At 34.1% G+C, this 22,721-nt stretch overlaps 1 protein-coding gene across 1 annotated transcript; it reads left to right on the forward strand.

Moving 5' to 3' along the window:
* The first annotated feature begins 5,272 nt into the window (after nt 1-5,272).
* On the forward strand, nt 5,273-22,411 carry LOC133825380 (uncharacterized). The gene is made up of 3 exons (XM_062258333.1): nt 5,273-5,720; nt 21,729-21,906; nt 22,012-22,411. Exons 1-3 carry the CDS (start codon nt 5,273-5,275, stop codon nt 22,409-22,411), a joined length of 1,026 nt encoding a protein of 341 aa, XP_062114317.1.
* The last annotated feature ends 310 nt before the right edge of the window (nt 22,412-22,721 follow it).

The raw sequence follows: 22,721 nt of genomic DNA on the forward strand, positions 1-22,721 counted from the left end.
ATCAACTAAATGCCAGGTTTTGTTAGACTCAAGAGAGTCCATTTCATCATTAATGGCTTCTTGCCACAGGTCAGCATCTAATGAGGTCATAGCTTCTTGGAGGTTCGAAGGATCCTCCTCTAAAGTATACGCACAAAAATCAGAACCAAAGTCTTTAGAGACTCTAGCTCTTTTACTTCTTCTAGGTTCAGTTTCATTCCCCTCATGATGCTCAATGTCCCTAATCATAGGCATGTTACTAGATGACGCACCCCCACTATTTCTCAATTTAAATGGAAATCTATGTTCATAAAAATCAGCATCATTTGATTCCAAAATAACATGGTCTTTCAAATCAAAAAATCGATATGCTTTACTATTAACAGCATAGCCAATAAACACACATTCATATGCTCTACTAGCCAATTTTATCCTTTTAGGATCAGGAATTCTAACATATGCTAAACAACCCCAAGTTTTAAAATAAGAGATGTTTGGTTGTTTATTTTTCAAGATCTCATAAGGAGAAATTTTGCTTTTTGATTTTGGAACTCTATTAAGCACATAGCAAACAGTTAATAATATTTCTCCCCACCAAAAAGATGCAGCACCAAAATTAAGCAAAATAGCAACAATTGATTCAGTAAGTGTTCTATTCTTCCTTTCGGCTTTGCCATTCATTTCAGGTGAGTATGGTGCAGTTCTTTCATGTATAATTCCATGTGAGTTATAAAAATCAACAAAAATGCTCGAATCATATTCAGTGCCTCTATCACTACGAAATCTCTTTATCTTTCTATTAAATTGATTTTCAATTTCAGTCACAAAAGATTTAAACATATCAAGAGCATCACTTTTATTTTTCATCAAGTACACATATGTAAAATCAGAGCAGTCATCAATAAAAGTGATAAAATAACGTTTTCCATTTCTGGTCAACGTCCCATCAAGTTCACAGATATCAGAATGAATTAAATCTAGAGGCTTAGATTCTCTAGTCACAGATTTATGGGGTGTTTTTGTGATCTTAGCTTGGCTACAATAGTCACATTTTTCAAAATCATTTAAAGATAATTTAGGAATTAACCCTAAACTACTCATATTCTTGATTATGTGCTTGTTAACGTGACAGAGTCTAGCATGCCAAGTATTAATACTACACAACATATAAGCAGAAGCATTCACTTTATTGACATCAACATTCAATTAAACATTCCCTCAGTTGCATACCCTTTCCCTACAAATATCCCATTCTTAGTTAAAGTAAACAAATCAACCCCTATAGTCTGTGTAAACCCCGCGTTGTTGAGAAGGTAGCCCGAGACCAGATTCTTTCTCATCTCTGGAGTGTGCATGACTTCCTTAAGAATCACAGTTCTTCCAGAGGTAAACTTTAATTCCACATCTCCAATACCAGCAACAATTGTAGTGTGCGAATCTCCCAGCAACACTTTCTTATCCTCAGTAGCAGCAGTGTCTTAAACATATTCCGATCATAGCAAACATGGCGAGAAGCTCCAGTGTCTACCCACCACCCTTCTGATCCACCAACAAGGTTGATCTCAGATATCATAGCCGTGAAAGGCTCTTCAGTTGTCAGGTTAGCCTGCGGAGCAGAGCTTGGCCTGTTCCTGCACTTGCGTGCAATATGACCTGGTCTGTTGCAAACAAAGCACAGAAATGGAGCAGGTTCATTCTTATTATTAGGGGGGTTTTGCTACTGTCTGTTTTGGTTCCTTTGATGGTTCCAATTCTGATTATTGTTCCGAGGTTGATTGTTGCGGTTTGAATTCTGATTTCGATTCTGATTCTTGAAATTTTTCCCATTGGGTTTCAGAACTGCAGTGGACCTTTTGTTAGTGTTGTTGTTGCTGGATACAACAAGCACTTCTTCTTTCTGGTCCTGTTTACGATCTTCCTCCTCAATACGAAGGCGAGTGATCAGACTTTCTAGTGAAAATTCTTTTGTTTTATGCCTGAGAAATTTTTTAAAATCTTTCCACGCAGGGGGCAGTTTGTCAATAATCACAGCAACTTGAAATTGTTCATCTAAAGACATACCTTCAGAAATTATTTCATGAGCGATTTTCTGAAGTTCATGAGATTGGGCTTCCACTGACTTGTCATCGGTCATCTGAAATTTGAGGTAGCGACTGATAGCGTACTTCTTGGTTCCAGCCTCCTCAGTGTCATACTTCTTTTGCAGTGCGTCCCAGATTTCCTTAGCATTTTGGTCAGAATTATAATAGTCATACAAGTCATCAGATAAACCATTGAGAATGAAATTTTTGCATAAAAAATCATTTTCGACCCAAGCATCTAAAGCCTTAGTTTGTTTCTCTTTTTCATCGTTGTCATCCTTTTCAGATGCAGTAGGCTTATCAGTAGTGAGAGCTGTGTTAACCTTTTTGATTGTGAGGAAAAATAACATCTTCTGTTTCCATCTTTTAAAGTGGTTACCCTCAAAACGAAATGGTTTGTTAATGTCAACAACATCAGAGTTATCATCGGTAGTCATGGCAGAAACTAAACGTCTTAAAATTGTTGTACTAAGTTGCTGCAGAAATAAAAAGGAACGAAATTACCGAATGATTATCTGGGTTGAGTCGCGGACTAGGTCGCTTTCTTTAAGACGTTCGCGGCACTGCCCAGAATTCGTGCAAGCAGACTATCAGCCCCGTCGTCCCCAGGATAAAACAGCCCAGTCTAAACTGTGATCGGACCTCCACTGCACTATAGAGAACCGTCGTATGCCACACCCTTAATGATACTACTGCTCGGATTTTTAATCGTAAAGAGAGTTATTTTTTCTGAAAAGAGATATATCGTTCTGAAAAGTAATCGCTCTTTTTAAAGAAAAAATCCGATCTTAATTAACGGGAATAAAGACGTTTTTTTTATTAATCCGATCTGAAGAGATTAAGTCTTCAGTTTACCAACGTTTTTATTAAATAAAAAAAATATTTAATAAATAATTTTTTTAGAAAAAATAATAAGGTGCACACCAACCAACCAACTCGGCTCGGTCGGACGGCGGCGGCGCGCGCGTGTGGTGGTCAGGTGAGCCTTTGTGTGACTCCTCCCTCTCCCAGAAAAGTGGGTACCCCTTGGGGCACAACCCCAAGGCTGAAGTCCACACTCTATATACCCTTACAAGAGAGTATTCTAAACCAATGTGAGACTCTTCTTCTAGGGAGTCATTAAAGCACTTTTTCTATTTTTTAATAATTCATGCTATTATATATTATAAGTTCCAACAGTTGATGTAGGTTTTAAGCAAAAAGAAAGAAATGAAACCGAGAAAAGAAAAGTGTAGGGATGAAGAAAAAATTTATCCAACAAAATTTCAAGGGTAAAATTTGTTGAATGAGAAGAACAAAATGATTAATCTGAATCTTATCAAAACTTTTAGCAAAGTAAGAATGGAGGTGAAGAGATTACTATATCGAAAAGTGTATATGAGATGATAGAGTCATTGAAGGAAATGTAAGAGGAAGTTCTTTGGTATAATACTACAGATCGACCAAAAGAAGAGTCTACCATAAACATATAAAGAGAAGTTTCTAAATAAAATTATAAGTTAAATACAAGTAAAAATTCAAGAAGAGTCAGAGGCAACAAAAAATTCCTTAGGGTCAACATGAAGGCCCTTTGGATCCAAGATGGTTTGATCGTTGATGTCTTCATGAGCTGGATTGGTAGAAGAAGCTAGAAGATCGGAGATACGACTATTTGACTGAACTGCTTGGTCAATAGAGACTAAAGGAGGATGAGAGGCAGAGAGATCGCGAGAAGTGCTTTCAAAATTTCTATTAGATCATATAGAAAAGTCAAATTTAGGAGGGTCAAATGGGACATATTTAGAGGAATTGGATTATTATCTTACGTCTAACGAATCTCCTTCGGGGATAATGACAAGAGCGCCAAAAAAGTCTCCTTCATGTTTAGCAATATTAGTTCTCTAGCTAGGAAAGTAGTTGGAGGAAGGTTAAGGTCAGCTAAGTACTTGTCTTCGTCATAATCGCCCTTGACGAAATTCATCTCTTCACTATACATGTCAAAATTGAGGTCCCAGTCAATGGGACTACCAAGGTCTTGAATGATGATGCGACTTTGCATGTTGATACTTCATAAAGGCAACAAAGGGCTTCTCTATATTCAAGCATTCTTGAAGACTAATTTTAGTACTCTCTAGCTCCTCTTCCTTACGGCGCAAAGAATAATTAAAATAACATAAAAGTAGGGAGTAAAAGATAGAACAGAAGCAAGAAAGAGAGTCTAGGAATTGCTTGTGGAATTACCTCATGGGCGTGGCAGTAGTAGGCCTCAAACTTGGTTGATTTGACTTCAGCTGAATAGATTCGTTCATTCTTTTGACCAATCTTTCTACTCAAGAGCGACTGTAGTGCTTGATGGCAAAGATGTGTGGCTTGTTGACTTTCTGATAGGATACTTGATAGATGAGAGTCTCAAAATTGGAGAGGAGTCATCGCTTTCAAAATTGAAGCAGATATTGTCACTTTTAGGTTTTCACTTTTTTTTTTTTTAATTATGCACGCGCACACACACACACACACACACATATATATATATACATATATATATATATATAATGTAACGTTACATCTTTGTAAAAAAAAATCCAAATTGTGACCCTATTTTATTTATCGCTGGTTTCTTTTATCACACAATTTTTTTCTTCTATAAATACTCATATATTTCATTCAATTTTCACACCATTTCATATGTTCTTCTTCAAAATTATCAATATCACAATTTTTTTTTTACCAATGGATTTTCAAAATTCTCCACATACCAACCCCCGAAATCCAAATTTTCAATCTTCTCATTTTAATCAAAATTTTCAAAATACTCCCTCTACTAATCCCCAAAATTTAAATTTTCAATATTCTCAATTTAATCAAAGTTTTCCAAATTCTCAAAATTATCTCATATCCTCCTCCCCTTTCCAAAATTTTGGCTCTTTTGAGACGCCCCAACAAGCTCCATTCTTCACACCAACAAATTCATTACCATGTCTTTCATATGCCTTCCCTACACCAACCCAGAATGGTTTCAAGAAATTACATGCCAAGTATGGAAAAGTCTAGTATTGATTTGAATCGTGAAACATCATCGACATTTGTCTCTGAAACCCAACTTGAACATGGTGTTGAAGGGTTGTAAAATGTAGTTCTACACAATGAAGATGAATCAAGGCATAAAGGTAAAGTCAAATGGAGCAAGGAAGCCACTATACTTCTGATAAGTGGATGGCTTAATACATCTAAGGATGTCATTGCAGAATACTACAACACCAACCAAAAAGGCGAGCAAGAAAGAACAGGAAGGCAATGCAAAGATCATTGGAACGAAGATGAATCAAAAGGGGGCGCGTTTCAATGGGTGTTATAAACGAGTACAACATGCACGTCAAAGTGGTTGGTCTGATGAGCAAATTCTTGAGAATGCACATCAATTGTACAAATCTGAAAATAGCAACTCAAATTTTCTGCTTGTGGACTGTTGGAGATTGCTAAAGGATGAGCCGAAATGGAATACAATGTACCAACCAAAAGGTGGTAAGAGAAAAAAGGTGTCAGAATCAGGGGCATTTACTTCTTCTTCCAATGCAGACATCAGTGATGATGAAGTACGTGAAGTGCGCCCTACTGGCCAAAAGGCAGCAAAGAGTAAAGGGAAGGAAAAAAAAGACACACATACTAGATTTATAGAGATTAGTGAACGGAAATCATCTGCATTGGAGAAATTTGTGGCGATAAAAGAGAAAGAGGCAGAAGATAATAGGATGACAAAATACATGGATTATCTCATCATGGACACGTCGCATATGACTCCTGAACAAAAGAAAGATCATGAAAACTTGTGTACTTATATTAAGAATAATATCCTGAAGTTGTAATTGCTATGTAATTTTACAACCGCATTATTATGCATTTTATTTTATTTAAATAAATTATCATTTATTTTAGCGGCTATATTTTAACGGCTACATTTTAACAGCTACATATATATGTCACCATGTCTATAAATACCAAATTTTAATCTTCCTTTTACTCAACTCTCCATTCAATCCTTCATTTTACTCTCTCATTCATCTTTCATTCCCAAATATCATATACTCTAAGTTCGACAATGGATTCGCCAAATTCTTCGAATCCGCACGACAATATGAGTATAGAGGATATCATAATTGCAGAGTGTACTGATGATCATGATGCTCAATATTTCAAAGTGCTCATGGATGGGGGTAGCTCAACAAGACAAGGAAGAAAGAGAGCCCACATTGATAAGCACTACAAGATAAAGCTTCATTAATAGCATTGCATTTGGACATTATTAAAAAAACGCTATTAAAAAGTTACATAATCTATACAGCACACTGTTCATTAATTGGCGGGAGTATTATTTCATTGGCGCTTATTGTTTTTCTTTTTTTTGGTCAAAGCAGCTTAATTGAAAAAGGAAAAGACAAAGAAAAACCCATTTCCCCTCCCTCATTCCCGTCTCTCTCTCTCTTCCCACGTTACCCGTCTCTCCCATTTTCTCCATTTTCACTCCATAGCATAATCCATCTCTCTCTCAGAGGAACCCAGACGAACCCGCCTCTCCCACCCACTCACTGTGAATCTCTCTCTCAGAGGAACCCAGACGAACCCAGTGCCTCTCCCACCCGCTCACTGTGAATCTCTCTCAGAGGAACCCAGACGAACCCAGCGCCGACGAACCCAGTGCCTCTCCCACCCGCTCACTGTGAATCTCTCTCAGAGGAACCCAGACGAACCCAGCGCCTCTCCCACCCGCATCTCGGTTCTCTCAGTCAGCACAGCCAAGGGTCTCTCTCGGTTCTCTCAGTCGGTGCCTCTCCCGTCCGATCACTCTCTCTCAATTAATCAAGCAGCTCCGAAGTACACCTCTACCAAGCAAGTAAGTGCATGCATTTTTGTTTCTTCTAATTGTATACATTAAATTCATTTTTAAAAACAATTCTCTCTCTTTCCTCTAACTCCTTGATGTATAACTTGTTTTCTTCAATAATTTGAGCTTGTTTCTCTGTAAGACTCTGCAATCGGTGTCTGACCTGGGCATAGTGCTGATGTTAAGTAATAGAAAACACCAAAAAGAAACTCCAAGGGGCATAGAAAGATGTGAACAGATAGAATTGTTTTTAAAAATGTTGTAGTTTTCTCTTTAGTAATTGAATGGTAAAGGGTATACCTAGATTCTTCCAAAGATCGCCTCAACTTAGTTATCTCAAGCCGTAAATTCTTCATTATCCTCTCCACAGTTGATGCCTAATAAGAAAATTTCAAAATGACAGTAATTAGATAGTTTTAACATTTCTCCGATTCTCAAAGGTCAATCATCTAGTTCCAGTTTCAAGCTAATAATGAAATTGGTGTTGGCCATTCTTAATCAACTAAAGTAAGGTAATCTTAGTACATACATACCAGGCTTTTATTCGTGGAGAGGATAGAAAAGTTACAACCTTATATCACTAACAAGCTCAACTAGGCACCACAACGCACAGGTCAAGTAATTTCTATAAAATTTGAAATGAACCCACAGCTAAAATTCACAATTACTAGAAGAGCCACACCCTTATACCTCATCAAAATCCTGGAAACTTCTATATATTTTCAACAACCCCACTATCTTAATTACATATATGTCTAGATCTCCAATCCACCTAAAATTTAAAAAGTAAAAATTCACCTATTTTCTACGTCAGAGTATGAGTTTACATACAAATAAGTAAATCATCCTGTCAGAATTTCGAAATCAAGTCCAGATTTTAGACCCAATAAAATAAATCAATAAGAAGCATGGGGCGTGGTGATCATATAAGAAAATTCTGAACCAAAATTCTCTTATGTATGATTTGGTGAGACAGACCATGGGGAATGGGGAGCCAGATCTATATAAATTTTATTAACTACCCAATTAAGTCAATTGTAGAATACAAACCAAAAATCAGCAAAATCTAATAGATACGAATAAAAACAGTTACGAAATATTGCATCCTCTTCACACTCACTGCTATCTGACTTGGTTCCTGAAAAACTCTCTAGTGATTGCTCAATGTTCCCACTTCCCATCATAAACCCAAAACCAACTCTCTGCAAACCTCGCTCCGCAATCTGCAAAAGGGCAACTCTCTTCTGCTCGCTATTCACCTTCAACCTCTTCTCCACAGCTTCCTTCTCCAACAAGGCTGCTCTCAGCAAACTGTTGGTATCTCTATTCTCCTCTGTCAAACTCACCACACTATTCTCCAACTCCCTCTTCTCCTTCTTCCTCAATTCTTTGTACTCATTCACCTTCTCTTCAGCCTCAGAAGCAAGTCTTGTAACTACCAATAGCTCTTCAGTCAATTCCAATTCTAAACGCATTGAATCACTCTTTTCTATGCCTTTAATGAACTTGCCATCATCATCATCATCAATTTTTTCTACAGCCACATTTTTTATGATCCTTTCCAAGCTCACATTTGCTGATGAAAGAGACTCCAAGCATTTAGACAAAATCTCATTGCTTTGCTCTCTCTTCATTTCCATGTCTTCAATTCTCTCCCTGAAAATTTCAACTTCCTTTTCAAGTTTTTTCCAATTGTGCCCTAATGATTTGTCTCCCAAGCATCTTTTGAGTTGGCTTTGCTCAAAAAAAAAAGAAAAATTGGCCTCTTTTACTTGTCGATCTTCAACCCAAATACAGTGCTTGCTCTTCATACTCTTTTTTTTTTCCCCTGAATTCTCAGGAAAAAAGGAAAGGAAAAACGGAAAGGAAAGAAAGAAAGAAAACTTCACCCCCTAAATTCTCTTCGTTGGTTCTCCGCATTTCATCTCTATCAGGTATCTAATGTTACTCTTTAATTTCCATATCTATGTTTTGATTAATCTAATTTATGTATATCAGCATTTGGGTTTTCAAGAAATTTTAATAATGTACTGAGCTGAGATTCTCGTAGGTGAAATGAAATTAAGTCAATTTTTGGTGGAGTTGGTTTCTTAGAGGTTTCTCTCGTGATGAAATGATGGGATTATTTATTTGTTCTCAATTATTTTTTATCAAATAGACAATTTCTGGGCTGTTGAAAAATATTTTACTTGTTTTTTGTTCTTTTGATTTTGATTTATACATTTATAAGCCAATACTTTGTATGTAAACTAACTAAAACAATATTGGCATATTATCTACTTTCTTATATGAGTTTGCTCTATTTTTGTCATATACTCTATGATGAGTTCTATTTAATATCCAAATATAAAGGTAAAGTGAGCTATTTCATTCTACTTGGAGTGAATTATATGGTACTAATTAAAGAAAACAAATCAAAACTATGATTGGATTCAGAAAACTTAAGGTTGTACTTCCATCTTAAAGTTATCTACCAACTTTGATACAAGAACACTTGATGGGCACTAAATTGTTTCTCTCTCTCTTTACTGTTTTCTTGCTGGAATTGAATTCTGGGTTGATTGGTCTGGATTTTATTGCTGTTTTTTTCTCTGAATTACTGGGTTAGCAATTGTTTGAAGCAGGAAGATCTTATCAGTTTTGCCTAATGATAAAAGCAGTTTATATGAGTTCTGTTTCAATCATTTTAGGACCACAAGAGTACAATAAAAGTAATTTACACGGGTTCTGAATTTCTGGAGAGTGTTTTTGCTGGTGTTGAAGTTGGTATAGTGTTTCTGTACTTGGCGTTTTTTGTTCATACTAGTTCGTAACTGTCCTTTATGCCTTAACAAGCTTAAATGATCATTTATTCTGTTGTACTAATCCTGAATATTGATGCACAGGCTCGATGCGTATTTGTTTCGTCGATTTCAGTTATTCAGGATTCACTCCACGAACATAAACAACAGGTGGACTTGCCAAAAAGTAAGTGTTATGTTTATGGATAGTTTCACTTGATATCAATGCACAAAATGTGTCTGTGCATGCATGTTTTCATGTCACTCAAACTATATCAACATCAAGAACAAGAATATTCACAAGCTCATTCCCTCCCTCCCAATACTATTACAATTTTTTTTTGTCACTGTTGTATATGCAAAAACAATCAATAGAATATTCTTTAGATATTTTAATTAATTTCTTCTTTTTGTAGAGAAAGAAAGAAAGATAAAACTTGTTCTAATTGTAGCTTAAATATTAGGATATTAATGTTTATGCATTTTTGTTGAGTGTTCTACAATTCTAACATCTACTAGTCTTCCTAAAAAAAATAGTTGTTGGGTTTATTATATCTGTGTATTTATATGTATTGAAAGAATGTTAGCTACTTGTTGTCTTTGGTTGATTTGTCTTGAATTTCATTTTCTTATCTATAGTATTTACAAGTTATATTAAATATAAGAAAGTGAAACTAATTTTCATTTCCATTCAAGATATTTTGTTTCGTTTGTCTATTAATTATTTTAATGTTTGCACAATAACTCTCTCCTTTGCTCATTATTGTATTCTCTCAAACTTGTTCCTCATATTTTTTTTAATCCTATTGAAACATATTGTGCATTGTTGCAGGTACTTTTCCTTCGGATAAAGAGAGAAGACATTTCTACCTTAGGTTAAAGAGAGAGAGAGAAGACATTTCTGTAGAGCATCAGGTTTAATCCTTAATGGGCTTATATGCTTATAGAGATTGAATGATCTTATTTTTTTGTTATTCTGTTTAAATCAAACTTGAACTAAATTTATTGTTTGTATTGGTATTATCTCTTGTTCTAAATGTTATACTCATGATCAAATAACAAAGTCAGTAGTTAAAAGGAAACTCTTTCTCAAAACTAGAACAACATATTCAATGGCACATTTAAATAAATGTGTAGAGTGCAGAATGTAATGTTAGTAAAAACAGAAGTGAACCAAAATGAATATAGCCCAGAAAACTAAATAGAGAAGAAGAAAAGAAATAATGAAACCAACACAAGAATTATATTGGTTGAAGAACAAAGATCACTGTGATCTTTGTCTCTACTCCAGTTTCGAACTTGATCTCATATTCTTTATTGAACAATTGATAAAGTATGAATCCTATAAGGCAAAGTATCTTTGCCTATATATGTCACACTCCTCACATATAAATAAATTTATAAACAACTAAATATCTTTGTCCTTTTTTCTCTTGATCTGATTTTTTTTTTTTTTTTGATTATGAAGAAGACTAGGACTTATATAGCTAGCTTAGATAGCAGCTAAGTGAAGAAAATGTTGAACAAAAATTGGGTGAAACTAAACAGGTATTATTTCAAAAATAACTTTAAATTTCAAGTAATATTGAAGGCCTAAGAAAATATATTAAGGTTAATCTCTTTTTTTTTTAAAAATATGTAGAGCTACAAAAGAGTACACGGATGCGGCATGGGACTTTGTGAAAATGGTAGAAAGAAATTATGGTTTTCCAAATAAAATTATCTGTCCTTGTAAGAAGTGTCGAAACTTAAATCATCATTGTGTTGATGATGTTTTTGAGCACTTAGTTATAACCGGAATGGATCCAACTTATCGTATTTGGGTTCACCATGGAGAGCAACCCATTGATACTCAAGTTGACGAAGTTTCGAATGATATGGATGCATTTGATTTATACACGACTGCTGCCATGGATGATGTGGACAATAATATAGGTTGTGGAGGTGGTGAAGACGATGAATTTGTTAACGAAGATCTTCAAAAGAAGTTGGAGGATGCGGAAACTCCTTTATATGAAGGGTGTGAGAAATACACAAAACTTTCATCAATTGTAGCTTTATATAGGTTGAAGAATCTGAATGGTTGGACAGACAAAAGTTTTACTGGACTATTAGAACTCCTTTGTGATATGTTTCCCAAAAACAATGTACTTCCTGATTCCATGTACTCAGTTAGGAAATTTTTGAGAAATTTCGATTTGAAATATGAAAAGATTGATGCTTGTATTAATGATTGTTGCTTATTTAGAAAGGAGAAGGCTAAAATGGATGTTTGTCCTAAGTGTAGTGTTTCTAGATGGAAAGTTGATAAACACACAAAGAATGTTAAAGTTGGTGAGGCTGCCAAAGTTTTGAGGTATTTTCCGATAATACCCCGATTGAAAAGATTGTTTAGATCAAAAGAAATGGCTGAAAACTTAAGGTGGCATTTCACTCATAAAAGTATTGATGGGAAGATGCGACATCCAGTGGATACACCTGCTTGGGATTCCATTAATGAAAGATGGCCAGAGTTTAATCTTGAACCACGCAACCTTAGGCTCGGACTAGCTGCTTATGGAATTAACCCCTATAAAAGTCTAAGCTCCACTTATAGTTGTTGGCCAGTGATGCTTGTTATCTATAATTTACCACCTTGGTTGTGCATGAGGGACGAAAATACATTTTTGTCATTATTGATTCCAGGTCGTAAACAACCTGGAAACGATATTGATATTTATTTGGAGCCTCTTATTGAAGACTTAAACAAATTGTGGAATAATGGAGTGCATACTTATGATGCATTCGACAAAAGCTTCTTCAATTTGAAGGCAATGTTGTTGTGGACAATAAACGATTTTCCTGCATATGGAAATCTTGCTGGGTGTACAACCAAAGGCAAGACAGCTTGCCCGATTTGTGGTAATGATACATGTGCAACTAGGCTGAAACATAGTAAAAACTTTTCATACCAAAATACTAGGAGATTTCTCCCGTTTGATCATCCATATCGGTCTAAGAAAGCATGGTTCAATGGAGCTACAGAAGAAAGAGGCCCCCCTAAAGTTTTGAGTGGTAGTGAAATTGTTGAAGAACTAAATCAAATTACCAACGATTTTGGAAAAAATATGAATCCTAAAAAAAGGAGTCGGGATAATAAGGTGGAAGGAATGTGGAAGAAGAAATCTATATTTTTCAATCTACCATATTGGGAGGTTAGTTTAATATATTTTGAAGTTATTTAAAATTGAAAGTTTAAGCTTATAAAATGTAACTTCAATTTGTTGATGATGTGTCTTTAATCTTTGTAGGTTTTGTTAGTTCGTCATAATTTGAATGTTATGCATATAGAAAAAAATGTGTGTGATAGTATTATTAGCACATTGTTGGGCTTGAATGGAAAATCCAAAGATCATCTTAATGCTCGATTGGATTTAAAGGATTTGGGTATCAAGAAGGCCTTGCATCCAGTGAAGAAAGATGGGATTATACGACTTCCAGCAGCATCTTACACACTTTCTAGATCAGAGAAGACAATGTTTTGCCAAAGGTTATTTGATTTAAAGTTACCTGATGGTTATAGCTCAAACATTAGTAATTGTGTAGTAGTTGAGGAACGTAAGTTGATGGGGCTTAAGTCTCATGATTTCCATGTCTTAATGCAACAATTGCTGGTAGTGGCCATTCGAGGATTGATGGAGGATGGTCCAAGAGAGGCAATTATAAGACTTAGCAAATTTTTTAATGGAATATGCCAACATGTGGTTGACGTAAAAGAAATCATAGAATTGGAAGCAGAAGTAGTTGAAACAATTTGTATGTTTGAAAGATATTTTCCTCCTTCATTCTTCGACCCTATGGTACATTTAGTTGTTCACCTTGGACGAGAAGTGTTATTATGTGGTCCTGTTCAATTTCGATGGATGTATCACTTTGAAAGGTAAATATTTTTAGTAACCTTTCAATAGTATAACATGAATTTCCCTTAACTAATGAGGAAGGTTCCTTCTTTATTTGTAGATATATGAAGTTACTTAAAGGGTATGTGATGCAACCTACACATCCCGAAGCATCTATTGCTGAACGTTACATTGCAGATGAGTCAATGCGCTTTTGTGCATCATTTTTTAAACAATCTAATGACGAAGTTTCCTTCATTGGACGTAACGAATATAATGATAGTGATGTGATACTTGAAGGTCGTCCACTTCATCGTGGTGTAACTGTTACACTAAATGATAAGGATCTAGCTAGTGCACATCGCTATGTATTATTCAATTTAGCTGTCACAGAGCAATATTTAGAGTGAGTGGATAAACTTATTATCTTCTAATTTCACTGTCGCTTAATTATTGATGGTGATTAATTTTCTTTTTAAAATATAGGATGCATCTACAACAACTAAAAAAGAATAACAATACTTTAAGAACCAATCACACTCTACTTTGGAAACAACATACTGAGCTTTTTCCCTTGTGGTTAGAAGAAAAGGTATGGGCCAATACACTATTTAATTTGTATTAATCTAAAATTATGATGAAATTATGTGATAAAAATGTTTCCTTCTGTAGTTTTCTACTGCAGAATTTGATGCTATGTTATCAAGATTAGCACATGGTCCTCGTAAAGCAGTCATATCCTATAAGGGATATGTTATTAATGGGCAGCGATTTCATACTAAGGATGTAGAGAGAAGGGCACAAAATAGTGGTGTTTATATGGAAGCAACAACAATGTGTAGATCTAGTGCTAAAGATGATGCACAATTGGCTGATGTTGTAGGATATTATGGGTTAATTAATCAGATTATACTCTTGGACTATTACAGTTTTCATATCCCTTTATTTAGGTGCAATTGGGCACATGTTGGCAAGGGTGTAAAGAAGGTTGATTGGTATACTCTTGTAAACCTACACCAAGGACAAAAAGAGTTTATTAGAGAACCATTTATACTTGCTTCACAAGCTAAACAGATATTTTACGCAAGGGAGAATGAAAATTCAAATTGGTATATTGTGTTAAAGGCTCCACCAAGAGGACACTACGAATCAGAAATATATGATGACCAACATGATGAGAATCCGATTGCTCAAAGTTAAAAAGTACAACATTTTCTTATTAATCATAAAATGTATAGTCATTACTTTTTTATGATTTTTTTTTATTATTGTACTTATTAAGTTTCTTGAACTGCTTTAAAAATTGTTTCCTTAACTTGAGCATTGTGATTGTCATATTTAAAATACATGTTTTTGTATGATGCAAATTTAGTGCATATTTCAAATTACTTTTAACTAAATCTCTTAATCTCTTAATCTTATACAGGTAGAATATGGAGACTAGAAAAAAGAAGCAGGATGGAAGTTTAGTCAATGAAAAGGATGGAGGTTTAGTCAATGAAAAGGAGGTTGGATCACCTTCAACTCAAGCTCACTTGCAACCTGGTGCTTTGAAAGCAATTGTGGCAGAAAAGAGGAGGCAATTAGCAGCTAAGTTTGGAAAGTTGGCAGAGAAGAAGAAATCGAAGCTTCGTTTTGCATCCTCTACTAAAGTTGTAATGGATTCACCACCTGCATCTAAAAGATCTTATGAAGCAGCGTTTGGTATAAATCCAACAAATGAGGATGACAACGAAGATGAAAACATGTCCCCACAACGAGCAACTGCGTTAGGTAGAACCCAAGCAACATCTCCACTCCACAACCTGAACAAAACAAGAAGATCTCTGCGCCATTTTGTTGACAATGATTTTGAAGATGATTTTAACACTCCACAAAAGAATTCAGAAACTATGATGAACGAGTCACCCAAGTCTAGGTTGATTAGGCCATCAACCAAAGGTTCTCCTGCTGCTAATACAAGGTCCTCCCATCGCCAATCTATTGCTCATGAAGAAGATGTGCCTCTCAATAATAATCAGGAAGAATTTCTAGTTAACTCTACAGAGCATGTCACTCAAAACAAAAGAAAAAGAGGCCCAACAAAGCTGAAAGGTATTGCTCTCCAACCTGATGGTCGTATTACTGTAAGGTTTAATGCAAGAGGGCAAGCTGTAGGGGAAGGCTCGGTTAGTCTTTCATCATTTATAGGTCCTCTTGTAAGGGAACTTGTACCATACACAATAGCTGATTGGCGAAAGGTTCCAAAATCAATGAAAGATATTTTGTGGTCAACAATCAAGGTTCTAAACTTATATTTATTCATGTGTTAAAAGATAAAAATTTTAGGTGAATACTCATAAATTAATATTTAATGTGAATGCAGACAAGGTATAAGGTGGACAAAGATTGGGAACGAGACTGGTGTATGAAAGTAATGGGAGACCTGTGGAGATCTTCCAAGTCCAGGCTAGTTACTAAGCTGAACGAGCTACCAAATGAATAAGAACGACTAAAATTAAAGCCTGATAATATCAAATCAGAAACTGAATGGAGAGTATTTGTGCGTGAAAAAACCAGTAAACAATTTCAGGTAACCAAAATTTCGATATATGTATTATATACATTCTGCTTATTACAAATAAATTGGGTACCATACTTATTTCAGTTTGGTTTATTATCAAGAGAAAGATTGAGAAAAAAAAAACACTCATTGCTTACTTAGCTGTTACATCTCTGATATTGATGAATTATAGTTTTAATGCTTTTGGTATCTATAATCATGGTGTTCACTATAAACAGTAGCAAGTTTAATTTTCATTAAAGTTGTATTTAGCAAAAGAAGTTCATTATTCTTTTGCACTTGCTGCTAAGGTTGTTTATAGTACACATTAAGTTATGCTTTCCCTTGTATTTAAAAATTGAATTGAGTATATATATAAATGTATATATTTGAGCAATAGTTACACTGTCATTTAAAACTTGAACTGAATATATATATTCTATTTAATATATATAGAAAATTTTGAGTGCATAAATAGAATAAACAATAAGAAGACATGTCTGGCTACAGAGAAGAAATGACACAGAGGTTATAGGCATCACTAGCCTATAAATTAACACAGAGTCAATTTTATCAAGGGGCAAAAAAAAATCTTACCATAGAAGTGTTACCATTTAAATATTCTCTTTTTTTTTTCTAGTTTGTCAACCCTCAAGGAAATATATATTCTATTTCCATTACCATCTATATTTAATAACATATGCCACATAAAACAAAAAATGAAGTCTTAAGGAGGCTGCAATATTGACCACCATTCTAACTTGGTAAGCCCATTGTTCTCTACTAGTCATTTTTAAGGAGACTGAATGGAGTGTTTGGGAAGGGGGTAGGATTTTGTTGGTATAATAAATATAATGAGGTCAGTCAAGTCAGGTTATGCATTACTTGAGGGCATAAATTTTGCAGTTAGAAATTGACTTACCACCGTTGGTCTTTTTTTTTTTTTTTTTTTCTCTCCAAGTCAATAATTTCATTACTGACTAGTGACAATTTGTTTAATTTTTCGTTGGTTAACTCATTTTTTGCCTTTAGAAGTAGGAAAACGACTGGCCTATATTGTGGTAGATAGTTTGCCTGTTAGCTGTACATGTAGAGACTACTAGTGTGCCTTGCTTGCTCACTGGACTGTAATGTAACATTGATCTTCATTTGTGTTGAAACTCCAAATGAATGGCTTGTTGTTTTTATTTTGGAAAGTGATATGATTTGCATCTCCAATCCAAAACTATATAATAATAATGTAATTACATTATACTAAGTATAATGGGTTTTTAGCATTTCAACTCTTTCCAAATCGGTCTATGAATTATAAAATATAGTAATTAAGTCTCTAATCTCGTTAAATAATGGTAATTAAGTCTTATGTATGTGAATTTTTTTACGCATTATTGATGGAAAAGATTGCATGACATTGCTAAAGGGTCAATATAGAGATCTTGGGTTTATAGTTTAAGATGTCATAGTTTGATGTATTTTGTATTTTTGCTCAATCATATTTATCAATTTGGTAATGCAATACAATCAATCAGTAAAAATAATCATATTCAGGAACTTAATTGTTATATTTTATAATTTAGGAACTAATTTACTAAATCAAATAGTTTAAGAGGCTGTTATGCTAATTTTTTTATTTTTGAACTTGTTACACTCGATGAAAATATTGTTAGGAATGAATTTGATGTAAAAGTATAACAGACAAAATACCCTTAAACTGAATGGAGAGACTTTGTATAATTATGAAACCTTGGTTTCTTCTAATGGGGTGTTTGAGCTAGAATTCTTCAGTTCTGGTGATTCAAGCAATGAGTACATAGGAATCTGGTTTAAGAATGATAAGGACAAGAAGGCAGTTTGGGTTGCAAAAAGAGCAAGTCAACCAAGGGTGTAGTTTCTTTTGTCATGGCTTAGTCCTGATGATCCAGATAAAGGTTCTTTTTTTAAGGCTTTCACAGAGAAAACAAAACCCAGTTCAATATCTGGTTAGGTGAAAATGTTTATCAAGAGATTGGATAAGTAAGATATTTTTTTCTTGGTGTTATGGAGTATATAATATTCTTATTCTAGAACAATGCATTATGCTATATCAGTCAATTAAAACTATTTCAGGTCTGATCAAATTAAGGCAGTAGAAATCCTTAGTAGTTTCTGCATAATCTTAGCAACATTAGATTGTCTTGGCTTGATATGCACATATGAAAGTTAAAATCTATTGGCCTCAAGAGCTACATTGAGACTACAATTATGGTTAGTTTTTAGAATATCTTTATGCTCTAAATTTGAACTCTTGCAACCACAAACAAATTTCAGATTCCAAATTTACAATTGGCTTAATTGTATTCAAATTATGTGAGCAGTTGCTGCCCTGTTTTCATGAAACTTTTGTACTTTAAATGATTTATTTTTTTCCAATTCTCTTCTTGAAAATGTGTTTCTAAATTTATTTGACAAAGCTATTCAAGAGACACTATTATCACCATTCACAGTCCACCAACCATCCCATCCCTGTTCAGGAGGAGTTGTACTGTGTTTACTATTTCATTGCTAGAATACTGGTTCTGTATGTTTCTTTTACTGCTGGAGTGTTTACTGTTGGAGTGTTTATTACATACTCTTTTCTTTGCTGCCATAGTTACTGTTTTATTGTTGAAAAACTATTATGTGTACTGTGTTTACTGTTTTATTGCTAGAATACTGGTTTAGTTTTTTTTTTTTTACTGCTGGAGTGTTTGGTATTCTGTATGTTCAATCGCTGGTTCATTTCTTATTTATTTTAGGCGATTAGCAATAAGTTTAAAGAGATGAGGAAGAAACAACTCCCACATACATGCAGCAGGAGAGGATATGCTCGAACAATGGATGACATGGTAAAAATTTAATAAATATTTTTGGTAGCTAAACATAAGAAAATATATGTTCTCTTTCTGAAAAATGTACTTGGATACAGAGTAGGGAAAGCTCAAAACCTGTAACAAGAGTTCAAGCTTTCTTAAAGACACACACAAAGAAGAATGGTGAACCTGTGAATGCACAAGCTGCTGAAGTTATTGTAAGTAATTTACCCTTTGTTTGTAGAAACATATGTATTTGTATGCACATAGACTTATTTAACAGTCAACTTGAAATGATTTATAGGAGAAGCTACAAGTTCTTGCAAATGAAAAACCAGATTCATGCACAACACTGAATACTGTACAAGATGCTCTCACTATCATATTTGGTCCTGACAAGAATGGTAGATCATTAGCTAATGGGAGGGGAGTAACTAATACAAAGTTAGCTATTCTAAGAGCAAGAGATGACCATATTTGACAATTGGAATCAAGTCAATGTGAGATGAAGAATAAAATGTCTGAGATGATGAATCTTATTAATACTATTGCAAAAAGTGTAAACATTCAGGTAAATTAAATTAATTGACTTCTGTTTATTTTACTCTATTCATTGAAAATTATAAATGACTAAATTATTCTCAAACTTGTAGGGGTTTACTCAACCAAGTGAAGCGGAGTCACACATGCCTTCTCCTATGGTAACTACAATTTTAATTACTACCTATCATTTCACTTTTAATTTTTTAAGTATCAATATTATCTATAAATAAATATATGTTTTATCATGTAACAGAGTGTTAATAATCTGAAGTTCACTCCTGAAAACAATGCTTGCAATTTACTTGATTGGAATGGAAGTGGAGAAATTGTTGCAGAAGGTCGATGATCTTCTAGTGATCCTTTATGTGAGGTGCATCATCTTCGTCTTGGGCCTAATGCAATGAGAGTTTGGGTTGATGTTGCTAAGAAACCTACTGCATATTTATGGAGACCAACATCACATATGAGTACAATTGAAGAAGCGGTTGGTTGCACTGTTGCTTGGCCTTCTAATAAAGTTACAATGAGGTAAAATTTCATGCAACTTAAAAATGATTTATAAATAGTACAACAAATCAGCTGTAGTAACTAATTATATCATCAAAATATATAGGAAATGAACATAATGGATGAAATTCAATTGTTTCTTGGTAGATATCTTTGGTACGTATCTTTGCATAAAATTAACTAATGAATGAACATGTGTTTTCAACTATTTTGGCTACATTTGTTTTCTTAATTTTATATATTTTTCACTCTTACAGGTGCACAACTAATGAATGAAGTGTAATATTTTGGAGGGACGCCCATGATCAACAAATTATGAATCAGTTTGTTTTAAAACTTTTGCTTATGTATTTTGTCTTGCAATATACTCGTACTTTTGGGATATTGATATTTTAGCTTTATGTAGCGAACATATTAAGAATATTTGAATTTATGTTAAGGTATAATTTTTAATGTGTTATATGTTTATCATTTGTTGCAATTATTCATATGTTAAAAGATAAAAAAATATAAAAGTTTTTGTTATGCCATGAAATTGTTCATATGACAATTAATAAATGTTAGGAAAATGATTAATGATAACAATAAAGAAACGCTATTAAAAGTAAGGATGATTACAAACAAAAAACGCTATGTCTGATTACTAATTACATTTTCAAAATGCTATTACATATCTTTACATAACGTTTGAAAAATGCTATTAAAAGTAAGGATAATTACAAACATAAAACGCTACGACTGATAACTAATTACATTCTTAAAACGCTATTGTATATCTTTACATAACAATTTAAAAACGCTATTCACAGTAAGTACGACTACAAACATAAAACGCTACGACTTATAATTAATTGCATTTTAAAAACGCTATTGCATATCTTCACATAACGTTTTAAAAACGCTATTAAAAGTAAATAATACTACAAACATAAAACACTATGGTTGATAACTAATTACATTTTAAAAACGCTATTGTATACCTTTCAACATCATTTCTGCATAACGTTTGAAAAACGCTATTAAAAGTAAGTATTTTCAATTTAACATAATCAATGACTACATACATAAAACGCTATGACTGACATCTAATTATATTTTTAAAACGCTATTATATATCTTTCAATAGCATTTTTACATCACAATTTAAAAACGCTATGAAAAGGTCTAGACTTTTAATAACATGGGATAATATAGCGTTTGTAATAACGCTATCGTTTGTTAAAGACAGCGTTTTAAAAACGCTATGGAATGCAGTTTTTCTTGTAGTGAAGGGTCATGTAGAAGGACACCAACGTTTGTTCGATGATTACTTTTCTGATGAACCGATGTATACAGAATATCAATTTCGAAGAAGATTTAGAATGCGTAGACACGTATTCCTACGCATAGTGCAAGCTCTAGAAAATCATTCGGAGTATTTTCATATGAGGTTTGATGCAGTCGATAGAAGGGGGCTTTCGCCATTACAGAAGTGCAGCGCTGCTATGTGAATATTGGCATATGGAGCGCCTGCCAATTATGTTGATGAGTATGTTTGAATTGGTGAAACCACTGCTATTGAATGTCCTAGTCAATTTCGTTCGAGGAGTGAATGATATTTTTAGGACCGAATATTTAAGACGGCCCAATGCTGGGGACATTCGTCGCTTACTTCAAATGGGGGAGGTGCGTGGTTTTCCAAGCATGTTAGGAAGCATTGATTGTATGCACTAGGAATGGAAAAATTGCCTAGTTGCATGGAAAGGCCAATTCACGCGAGGTGATCATGACAGACCAACAATCATGCTCGAAGTAGTTGCGTCACAAGATTTTTGGATATGGCATGCATTTTTTGGTGTTCCAGGATTGAATAATGATTTCAACATGTTAAATCAATCCCCATTATTCACTTATATCTTACAAGGGCAAGCTCCGAGAGTTGAATTTACGATAAATGACACACAATACAACAAGGGGTACTATCTAGCAGATGGTATCTATCCAGAGTGGGGTTCATTTGTTAAAACTATCCCACTGCCTCAAGGAGAGAAAAGAAAATTATTTTCTCGATGCCAAGAAGCGGTACGCAAAGATGTTGAGCGAGCATTCGGAGTACTTCAATCTCGTTTTGCTATTGTACGAGGACCAGCACGTTTTTGGCAAAAAGATGTTCTCAAAGATATTATGTATGCATGCATCATATTGCACAACATTATTGTCAAGGATGAAAGAGATGCATATGAGAGTTTGTTTGATTTTAATTATGATGACAGCCCCGCCGACACCCTAATGGTTGAAGTATTGCATGGACCTATTTCTGACTTCTCGACAATGCTTCAAAGAAATGCTGAAATTCGTGATAGAAACATTCATCACAATCTTCACGCGGACTTAGTAAAGTACATATGGTCAAAATTTGGAAATCATTTTAATTAACATTTTTTTTAATTATGTTAGATTGATTAATTATGATTATGTCATTTTATAAGCTCTTTTAAATTTCGTCAAATTTAAATTTCATGTAATATTTATTTATATTAATATATGGATTTAAAAATTTTAGTGTAACAATATTTATAATTACAAAATAATATATTAAATAATAATGTGTGAGACCATAGTTGACAACTTTTGGGGTGGTTTAGCACGGGAGCATTTTTATGAAAAAAGTTGCCAAAAGTGATGTGGATGAGAGAGAAAATAAAAAAATTATATTTTGGGATGATTTGGACATGTTAAGCAACTA

The sequence above is a fragment of the Humulus lupulus genome, chromosome 3 (genome assembly GCF_963169125.1).
Source record: "Humulus lupulus chromosome 3, drHumLupu1.1, whole genome shotgun sequence".
NCBI classification, from domain to species: domain Eukaryota; kingdom Viridiplantae; phylum Streptophyta; class Magnoliopsida; order Rosales; family Cannabaceae; genus Humulus; species Humulus lupulus.

Excerpts from the sequence above, each read along its gene's own strand:
- LOC133825380 (XM_062258333.1), top strand. The coding sequence starts at position 5,273 with ATGTCATTGCAGAATACTACAACACCAACCAAAAAGGCGAGCAAGAAA. Across the intron at positions 5,721-21,728 it reads TACTAGATTTATAGAGATTA|TTGCATGGAAAGGCCAATTC; the intron begins GTGAACGGAAAT and ends AAAATTGCCTAG. Across the intron at positions 21,907-22,011 it reads TATATCTTACAAGGGCAAGC|GCCTCAAGGAGAGAAAAGAA; the intron begins TCCGAGAGTTGA and ends AACTATCCCACT.